The sequence below is a fragment of the Triticum dicoccoides genome, chromosome 2B (genome assembly GCF_002162155.2).
Source record: "Triticum dicoccoides isolate Atlit2015 ecotype Zavitan chromosome 2B, WEW_v2.0, whole genome shotgun sequence".
Taxonomy (NCBI): Eukaryota; Viridiplantae; Streptophyta; class Magnoliopsida; order Poales; family Poaceae; genus Triticum; species Triticum dicoccoides.
In genome coordinates, this window is record NC_041383.1 from 466,450,350 (window position 1) to 466,461,049 (window position 10,700).

Here is a 10,700-nt window from a genome sequence, read left to right on the forward strand (position 1 = left end):
TGAAGACGATGGTGATGATTTCCCCCTCCCGGAGGGAAGTGTCCCCAGCAGAACAGCTCTACCGGAGCTCTAGATTGGTTCCGCCAAGGCTCCGCCTCGTGGCGGCGGAGTTTCGTCCCGTAAGCTTGCCCACAATTTTTTCCAGGGTAAAAGCCTTCATATAGCAGAAGATGGACACCGGAGGGCCATCAAGGGCCCCAGGAGACAGGGGGCGCGCCCAGTAGGGGTGGGCGCCCCCCCTCTTGGCCAGGGTGTGGGCCCCCTGAGGTGTTTCTTCTGCTCAGTATTTCTTATTAATTCCAAAAATAAGTTTCATGGAGTTTTAGGATTTTTGGAGCAGTGCAGAATAGGTTTCTAATGTTTGCTCCTTTTCCAGCCAGATTTCCAGCTGCCGGCATTCCCCCTCTTCATGGTAAACCTTATAAAATAAGAGAGAATAGCCATAAGTATTGATATGTAATGTTTAATAACAGCCCATAATGCAATAAATATTGATATAAAAGCATGATGCAAAATGGAGGTATCAACTCCCCCAGACTTAGACATCGCTTGTCCTCAAGCGGAAGCCGAAATCAAAAAATATGTCCACATGTTTAGAGACAGAGGTGTCGATAAAAAAAATACGAACATGAGGGCATCATGATCATTCTTATAACAACAACATAAATAGATTTTGCCATATGACTTCTTATGCTCAAGTAACAATCAATTCACAATGTCAAGTATGGTTCAGAAACTTTATTGAAAGCTAACAAACTATAATCTCAGTCATTGTAGCAATTGCAATTTATCATAACATCAAAAAGAGTCAAGAATAGAGCTTTTCAGCAAGTCCACATACTCAACTATCATGCAGTCTTCTACAATTGCTAACACTCACGCAATACTTGTGGTTATAGAGCTTCAGCCGGACACTGAGAAAGATAGGGGCTTATTGTGTTGCCTCCCAACGTATTCACCTTTAGGTGATGTTAACAATAATAGTCCATGCTAACTTATACCCAATTTAAAACAATAATGAGGCTAGCCAACTCACCTCCACAAGGCTCCCCCGATTGGGGCTTCGTTGGCCGTCCGATCTGCCCTCTGACACAGCTCTGCCGTTGGATCTTCATACTTGGTAATATCGTTTTTCACTTTACAGTTATTTTTCTATCCAATGACTGGTGGGCTGATCTCATGCTTTCATTAGCTGGGTCAGCAGCGCCCATGTGCAAAAGCAATTTTCCCAATCCACTGCTCGCACGCCGCGGCTCCTTGCCCAATCGCATACACACCAGGCGAACCCTAGCCTCCTTTCCCCCGATCCCCCAGCCGCCGAACGGCCTCGCTCCTCCTTCCCTCCCGCTGTGCCCTCTCCTTGCTCGCAGCCGCCTCCTTTACACCTCCGCCCGAGCTCCGCCTTCCTTGCCGATCTCCCTCCTCCTGCCTCCTCCCTCCCGCGCCTCTCCCTCCTCCTGCCTCCTCTCTCTCGCTTCACCACAGCCCCCGGTCCCCTCCCTCCCCGTCCACCCTCTCCCTCTCGTTAGCCGCTGCTGCACGAACCTCTCGGATGGGTGCTGGGTAGAAGGTCGCGGCGAGTCTGCCACAAAGGAAGCAGCAGGGACTTGGTGGATGTCTTTGCTCTGCAGGGGAGTGAAAGAAGGAGATGAGGGAGAAAGAGAGAGGAAAGAGGAGACGGAAGTGCGGCGGCTGATGGGACATGGTTGACGGCGGCTCGATCAGCTCCTGGATTGAGAGCTGCCAGGAGGCTGGGGCTTGGGCGCGATGCATGGGAGGCTGCAGTCCACCTCTTCCTTGTGGTGCAGCGGACGCCGGCATCAGCGGGTGGGCGACAGACCGCGGCCTCAGCGGGTGGGCGACGACACCTGCAGCTGGTGCTATACCCATGGATTCCGGCACAACTCGAAACATTCAGGTGGGTAATTAGAAACTGCTCTATTTATATATTTTGGGATTGCTCGGTGGACAAATCTCGATTTGAAATGTTAGTTGTAAATCGTTCTTTTGCTCGTGATGTGATTTTGCTAGGATGAATTAAGCCTGGGTGGAGTAGCAGATGCGTGCAAGTTTATCTAGAGCTTAGTAGACACACATATTCAGTTCATACTTAATGATATACCTAAAGGAAAAATAGTTACAACCTTTTCCTGGTATCATACATGAAAGGCTGGCATTCTTTCAGTGCTAGCGTGTGCATGTTGTTCTTGCAGTGCATGGACTTTCTCAGTAATTATGTCACTATGAGAATGCTTGGTGGTGAGTGTGTCTCCATCTGCTAATACATCGGTCATACCTTGGTATATATGCTTGGCGCTATCTATAGTGGGTTAATCAAACAATTTGTTTTTAATTTTGATAGTTTCATCAGTTGTGAAATACTAAATCTGCAAGGTGTTCTACTATGGGCGCAGTTTTTAATGGTTCTCTTGCAGGTGATTGAAGGTTAGCTGTTCTAATCAAGGAAATAACATATATCTGCATGGTTGTTATTCTTGTTGTTCATCGACGGTTGCTGTGGTTGAGGCATGTTATGCTCGGTGCTATGCCTACATGTGGTTTTGATCGTCTCCCAGGAAATCTGAACCACGCACATCTCTTGATTTTGCAGGTACGAGCATACATATAACATGGGTTGCCATGAAAGATGTCTTCCCATCTCAGGTGATGAAGATGGCGTACCTTTATTTTTTGACACAAGTAAGGTTACTGTTTGCAATCTTGAGGTTTGTAATCTAAAGTAAGAAGTAGGATTATACTTAGAAACAGACAAGCTGCCTCCCAGGTCCCATGATCCAGATTAACTTTTAAATGCTACATAGTGAATCTGATCCAGTTTATTAGTTTTCCCTTTTTCTATTCCTCTTTGTTCTCTTCACTTGATAGATAGTGTTTGTTTGTCTACTCCCTGTTGTTCTGCAGGTACTGATCGGTGTTGGAATTGGGCTTTATAAACTTGGCTTTCCAGCAGTTGGTTTTCCTCCATCGCCTGCTTATTTTCCCTCTTCGAAGAGTGAATAAAAGATACATGATGAAATACAGGTAGACAAGTGTGTGGAAATTGGACTTCCAGAACTCATCCTAATGGTCGCATTTTCTCAGGTACACATTACAAATTTTTATGAATTTCTGCTGGACCAAACCATTGTTTAAATGGTTTTGAATGAGGTTATGTTGTACTAATCATGTTTGTTTCCTAGACGATATTTTCCTCATCTGTTGCATTCTGGAAAGTGTCTTTGGTCGGTTTTCTGTTCTTTTCACTGTTTCAATCGTGTGACTATACACATGTATCCTCACAATTAGTGGCGCTTACAAGAATGGCAGGCCTACTTGTAGCTTTTCTTATGTAGTTAAATAAAACAACCCAGGGTCTCACACTTTACTTCCTTTCTAATATAATAAGGCTGCTGTTGCCTGTTAATACTTCACATTGGTGATGAGCTTTACACCAGTTATAGTTCATCGATTATCTTCTGCCTTTCTGATAAACATAATTATATGTTAATTTGCTATATTTTTTCTTACTTTTTTTATCAAACTGCCATATATGATACATGAAGAAGCATTTACCTGAAGGCGTTAATAGTGTTTTCACATAGAATTTGTTCTTTTTTTGCTCCCTTAATTAGATGCTCAAGAAACCTGATAAGCGTCACGTTGATTCAGACTTGGTGCTAGATATGTTAGCCCCCATTTATCCTTGACAAGTACCATATTCTCAAATCTATAATGTTAGTTGTACTTATTTTACGTTGGAGCTACAGATGCATCTCAGTCATTTACGGAAACTAAAATCTGCATCTTCAGCTCATAGTTTGCCAAAATTTCTTGAGATTTATTCATATCGTTCTTAGGTACTTCAAGTCAAACTTTCTTGAGATTTATTCATGTTGTTCTTAGGTACTTCAAATCAAACTCTACATGCAATTGATGGGGCTACATGATAGTCACTTTAATATATCTTCTTGGAAGCCGCTTAGTGTTTCCATGAATAATTGTCGCTGGTCTGTTGCACGCCTTCATTGTTTGGTGGGCTACTTCCTGCATGGTGTGGTTGAAGAATTTTCAGAGGCATGGTTCATCTTGCGTGCAACTTTTAGCTTGAGTTTCTATTGACACATTACATTTCCTTTTCCTGTAGACCTCTCCTTTTTCATTTTATTATACCTGGGTGTAATAGCAAGTCGTCTATAATCATTTTGTTTAACTACAATCTGATGCAAAAACTTCTGTTTAGTCCTCATAGTTCATCCATTCTATGTTTGCTTTCAAACCAAAGAAATCGGGGGTCCAGGTTCTGATCATGCTCCGATTGAGTCTATGTAGCCATCCTTGTTTTTTTCTATACGCTTGCATCATCTAGGTTCTGACCATGGCACAATCTTGTTTCAAATTTGTTCTCCTATATGTATGCGCTGTGATGATTGATGAGGCGTATTGGTGGAAATAAATCTGAAGCAAATAAGAGCTGCGAGCAACTGGTTGTGCCCCTATTAACCTGCTCAATATTCGTGTTGTTTGCCTGTCAGTCGAATGCCCGCTATTCAGCAGACAGGTATCTCCATTTCTTAAATCCCTTTCTCTATTCAACGCCCAGTTGATACGTGGTTAGGAATCAGATAGATTTTACTCATATAATTTCATATATCTAAAATACCGTGTCCAGATAGCTTAGAAACCAGCGTTAGAAAGGACCTGATACACATTACAATTATGGACTGCTGATATACCTGATGCATTTCTTCATGATGGTCGGTTCCCTTTCTCCAGATCTTACATATTTAATTATATGAGTTCGGAAGCCAAAACTGATTGAGATCTTTTGTTCTTACTTGCAGATGTTCTGTTATTCAGAGTACTTCAGTTTCCAGTCTCTATATATTAATCAAATTATGGGTTATTTTGAACCTTATAGGCTTTTATATTATGTTCAGTTATGCTTCCATGGGTTTTTCATATGTATTAACAAAAGAACCAGACTACTATTTTGTTTATACTTGAATCAAAGGATGTACAATTAATTTGCTATTATGGAAGGACTGAGTAGGCAACTAGCTGAATGAGAGGACAATCATGACAAGCAAACCAACACATAAATAGTAATCCCACAATTTTTTACAACTGCATTCCAGTGAACTTTGGTATGGATATGCATTTTTATCCTTGGGAGTACTTTGGATTTTAAGTGGGAATCATAGTTCTTTTCTTCTTAACTTTGGTATGGTAAGCAATGCAGGTGATATTCCTAATGGTTGCCGCTGACGCTGAAAAACTACTCTTGAAGCACTAGAAGTGCCCTCTCTATGGTGCATCACTCACTGGATCCAGATGGGCAACCTTCCGCTTCAAAATTAGAAGAGCGCAGTTTTTGCCTGTTGTCATTGCTTACAAAGAGTAATCTACCATGTCCCTAATATACATACATAATTGTTGCACCATCACAAGATTTCCGTGATATGCATGTGCATACCTTTCTTTACTGTGAATTAATTGACATGATGATGACAGGAGGAAAGGCAGGCTGTCATTTCTAAAGGTTGAGATTTTCTGTTTTAAGGAATGGCAACCATCTGTTCCTTGTCTGGCATATGTATTTGCTTTGCCCTCTGTTTTTGATAAGGCAAGGCAGATCAAATAAACACAGTAATCGTTTAATCCTTCACTATATTCTGAAAAAAGCACTATGATTTTCCGTGTCAGGGTAGTACTATGTCAAAATGATGCTTTGTACTACATGTTCTGGTGTATTCCTTGACAATATTAGGCATTTGCATTGTCCTTTGCTTTGTTTGTTCATGCTGCATTAGTTTTTTTAGTTATAGCCGGTTTTATTTCTGATTCGAACTGTCATGTTTTCATTTGTTTCTTATAAATTCTTTTTGATAAGAAGATGTTGTCTTCCAGTTGTATATTTGTTCTCTTGATTTCATTTGTTTCTTATGCAAGGGTTCTCAAATTATTTTTGTGGGCAAGATAAAACTTAAAAGGTGATCTGGGACAAGTGGAAGGAGGGAAGCCGCTGTAAGATCGATAATAACTTGCCGACAAGAGCATGTTCGTTCAGAAGTTTCCTTACTAAAAGTTATTTATCTGTAGCAAGTGTTTCTATTGGAACTATCAAATTCAAACTCCTAGGTGTCTATGTCAGGATGTAGGACTTTGTCCGGGCAGAGATATCCCCTCTGATCTTTTCGTGAATCCTTTCATACTTCTTTTTGTAAAGTGCTGCTGATTTTAATAAAATCCCTTTGTTCAAAAAACAATATAATTCAAGCTCCTAGAAGAGCTTGTTCATTCAGACCTTTCCTTACATTTTAACTATGACAGTGACCTCTTTTATTTGTCTATGTGACTATCATATGCATAAATAGTTGAAAATGGTGTTCGTATGGTGCATTTTTAGCTAATTCTTACCATGCACCTGGATGATTTCTAAAACTTGAAAGATATTAAAGAAAGGCAAATTGTTTCAAAACACTCCATGTTATTCGAATAAGATAACAAAATATGCATGCTGAAGTATATATTTCCAAAGATAAAGTATACTTCATTTTTCATCTTCGAGGGTTTGAATTAGTACCTAAGTGGTTGCTAAAACCTACTTATTTTACAAGTTAAATATTTTCAAAACACTTCAAGTTGAGATGGTACTTGCACTTTCTCAAACATAATGTTACTGAAAAATGCAATATTTTCAACGCGCACATGGTTTCAAATGGGGCTCTGCGTGGAGTTCAATTTGTTACCATATGTGCTTGCCCACAACTAAAACAACTAAACTATGGATTCTCTTTTCAGTGTGAACATGGATTCACATATCGAATATTTTCAAACACATAACCATATTTTCAATATAGCATGGTTTAACACATGAGCTTTCTATTACCGGTATTGAATATGTCCATGCAAAATGAAACCATTTTCATCGACAACATGGCTTGAGCAGGTCTCTGCGCCATTTGGCGCAACGGGTCAACTAGTTGGATATATATATATATATATATATATATATATATATATATATCATGATCTTTCAAACACGAGGAGCTTGCCAAAGGATAAAATGAAAAAGGGAAAGGTGAAGATCACCTTGACTCAAGCATAAAGTAAAAAACATAAAGTAAAAGATAGGCCCTTCGCAGAGGGAAGCAGAGGTTGTCATGTGTTTTTAGGGTTGGATGCATAAAATCTTAATGCAAAAGAACATCATTTTATATTGCCACTTGTATGTGGACCTTTATTATGCAGTCCGTCGCTTTTATTGCTTCCACAACAAGATCGTATAAAGCTTATTTTCTCTGTACTAATAAGTCATGCATATTTAGATAGCAATTTTGATTGCCTGCAACATGACAACTTACTTGAAGGATCTTACTCAATTCATAGGTAGGTATGGTGGACTCTCATGACAAAACTGGGTTTAAGGATATTTGAAAGCACAAGTAGTATTTCTACTTGGTGCAAGGAGTTTGGCTAGCATGAGGGGGAAATGCAAGCTCAACATGTTTGGAAGGTCAATGACAATATACTTTAACTGAGATGTGAGAAAACATAAACCATTACGTTGTCTTCTTTGTCCAACGTCGACTCTTTTAGCATGTCATACTTAATGAGTGCTCCCAATCATAAAAGATGTCCAAGATAATATATTTGTATGTGAAACCTCTCTTTCCTTATTACTTCCTATTAATTGCAACGATGACCAAAACTACGTTTATCAACTCTCAACAACTTTTATGCCTCATACTTTCTATGTGTGAAGTCATTACTATCCATAAGATCAATATGAACTCTTTTATTCTTTCTACTTTCTCAAGATCATAGCAACATAACAAAGCCCTTGACTCAACACTAATCTTTATTACAGATAGCTCACGGACTCGATTACATAAAGATATCACAAAGCAAAACTCAAAACTACTTGATATCAAAACTTCAATCTACTAGATCAAGATACTACTAAAAGGATCAAACTAAATAAAACGGTAAAGATAAGAGTGTGATGGTGATACGATACCGGGGCACCTCCCCCAAGCTTGGCAGTTGCCAAGGGGAGTGCCCATACCCATGTGATTATGTCCTCGGAGGTGATGGAGTTGGTGATGATGATAGTGGATAATCGCACATCGAGCGTAAAAGCTCCTCCAACTTGCGGATAATGCCCTTGAGTCCCGCGATATGATCCTTCAGCAAAATATTCTCCTGTGTGAGATACTTATTCTGTATGCGAGCTAACTCAATCATCTTGAAAGCTTCAATCTCAGTTGGAGTAAAGAGGTTAGGTAAGGGCTGAGGGATGTCTTCTTCTTTCACTGTCGGAGCTTGAACCTCCATGGCCTTCTTGATCCCTTCATCCTTGTTAATCTCTTCCGGTTCTTCTCTTTTCAGCTCTATCTTCAATAGCCAAGCAACCTTGTCTTCATTGTTGAAGGAGGGTGACGCCATGGTGCTCTAGATCTGTAACAAAAAACAGCTCGAAACGAAAACAGAGGATATTTGTGTGATACGGTGGTCAAAACCTTCAGGAGTTTATATAATGAATTTTTACCGACCAAAATACGTAACGTGCAAGAAAACGGAGTCCGGGAGGCATACGAGGTGGCCACGAGACAGGGGGGCGCACCTAGTAAGGGTGGGCGCGCCCTCCACCCTCGTGGAGGCCTCGTGTCCTTCCCGGACTACTTCTTTCTTCCTAAAATTCATAAATATTCCAAAACTGATAAAAATTGCCATTAGAATTGTTTTGGAGTCGGTTTACTTACCGTACCACATACCTATTCCTTTTCGAAGTCTGGAACATTCTGGAAAGTGTCCCTTATGTATTCCTCCGGGGTTATGGTTTCAATAATATTAGTTTCAACATTGATAGGATTACCTGAGATATAATGTTTAATCCTCTGACCGTTCACCACCCTCGGACTTGTGCCTTCGAAGTTGTTGATTTTTATGGCACCCGAACGATAGACCTCCTCGATAACGTAAGGACCTTCCCATTTAGAGAGAAGTTTTCCTGCAAAAAATCTTAAACGAGAGTTGAATAAGAACACATAATCACCTACGTTAAACTCACACTTTTGTATCCTTTTGTCATGCCAGCGTTTGACTTTTTCTTTGAATAGCTTGGCATTCTCATAGGCTTGGGTTCTCCATTCATCAAGTGAGCTAAATTCAAACAACCTCTTCTCACCGGCAAGTTTGAAGTCATAGTTGAGCTCTTTGATAGCCCAATATGCTTTATGTTCAAGTTCTAGAGGTAAATGACAAGCTTTTCCATAAACCATCTTATACGGAGACATACACATAGGATTTTTATATGCAGTTTTATAGGCCCATAATGCATCATCAAGTTTCTTGGACCAATTCTTTCTAGATCTATTCACAGTCTTTTGCAAAATTAATTTGAGCTCTCTATTGCTCAACTCTACTTGACCACTAGACTGCGGATGATAAGGAGATGTGATACTATGATTAACATCATACTTAGCAAGCATCTTACGAAAAGCACCATGAATAAAATGTGAACCACCATCAGTCATAAGATATCTAGGGACTCCAAACCTCGGAAAAATAACTTCTTTAAGCATTTTAATAGAGGTGTTATGATCAACACTACTAGTTGGAATAGCTTCTACCCACTTAGTAATGTAATCAACAACAACTAAAATATGTGTGTAACCATTAGAGGCAGGAAAGGTCCCATATAATCAAAGCCCCAAATATCAAACGGTTCAATAACAAGAGAATAATTCATAGGCATTTCTTGACGTCTACTAATGTTACCAATTCTTTGACATTCATCACAAGACAAGACAAACTTACGAGCATCTTTGAAGAGAGTAGACCAATAAAAACCGGATTGCAATACCTTATGTGCAGTTTTGTCTCCAGCGTGGTGTCCTCCATATGATTCGGAGTGACACTTGCGTAGGATCTGTTCCTGTTCATGCTCACGTACACAATGTCTAATAACACCATCTACTCCTTCTTTATAAAGGTGTGGGTCATCCCAGAAGTAATGTCTTAAATCATAAAAGAACTTTTTCTTTTGCTGGTATGTGAAACTAGGTGGTATAAATTTAGCAACAATGTAATTAGCATAATCGCATACCAAGGAGCAGTATGAGAATCACTAATGACCGCTAAGTGTTCATCAGGAAAGCTATCATCAATAGGCAGTGGTTCATCAAGAACATTCTCTAACCTAGAGAAGTTGTCTGCAACGGGGTTCTCAGCTCCCTTTCTATCAATAATATGCAAATCAAATTCTTGGAGCAAGAGAACCCATCTCATGAGTCTAGGCTTAGCATCATTCTTTTCCATAAGATATTTAATAGCAGCATGATCAGTGTGAATAGTAAACTTTGGAATCAACAAATATAAGGTCTAAACTTATCACATGCAAACACAACTGCTAAGAATTCTTTTTTGGTAGTAGCATAATTTCTCTGGGCAGTATCAAGAGTCTTACTAGCATACTGGATAACATTCAATTTCTTATCAACTCTTTGCCCTAGAACAACACCTACAGCATAATCACTAGCATCACACATAATTTCAAAAGGTAAATTCCAATCAGGTGGCTGAACAATAGGTGCAGTGATCAAAGCTTTCTTAAGTATTTCAAATGCTTCTACACAATCATCATCAAAGACAAAAGGAATATCTTTTTGCAATAAATTGGTGAGAGGCCTAGAGAT

General features: G+C 39.8%; 1 protein-coding gene across 13 annotated transcripts; it reads left to right on the plus strand.

The window, feature by feature from the left end:
* The first annotated feature begins 1,255 nt into the window (after positions 1-1,255).
* LOC119364261 lies at positions 1,256-6,305 on the plus strand. Of its 13 annotated transcripts, XR_005174797.1 has the most exons (7): positions 1,256-1,918; positions 2,436-2,445; positions 2,612-2,664; positions 3,043-3,102; positions 3,904-4,558; positions 4,670-4,754; positions 4,842-6,305. XR_005174797.1 is itself a non-coding variant. In XM_037629705.1 (5 exons), the coding sequence occupies exons 1-5, from the start codon at positions 1,703-1,705 to the stop codon at positions 4,117-4,119; spliced, it is 555 nt and encodes a 184-aa protein (XP_037485602.1). In that variant the 5' UTR covers positions 1,256-1,702; the 3' UTR covers positions 4,120-6,305. The 13 variants fall into 13 exon arrangements, 4 of the variants coding, with proteins under 4 accessions (XP_037485602.1, XP_037485604.1, XP_037485605.1 ...); XR_005174796.1 differs by having other exon boundaries at positions 3,904-5,397; positions 5,512-6,305; XR_005174798.1 differs by having other exon boundaries at positions 3,904-5,397; positions 5,950-6,305.
* Positions 6,306-10,700: the final 4,395 nt, after the last annotated feature.

Bases quoted from the DNA above. Each gene is read 5' to 3' on its own strand.
- LOC119364261 (XM_037629705.1), top strand. From the start codon at position 1,703: ATGGTTGACGGCGGCTCGATCAGCTCCTGGATTGAGAGCTGCCAGGAG. The intron at 2,665-3,042 runs GTGATGAAGATG...GATGAAATACAG, and splicing joins AAGATGTCTTCCCATCTCAG to GTAGACAAGTGTGTGGAAAT. The intron at 3,103-3,903 runs GTACACATTACA...TGTTGTTCTTAG, and splicing joins TAATGGTCGCATTTTCTCAG to GTACTTCAAATCAAACTCTA.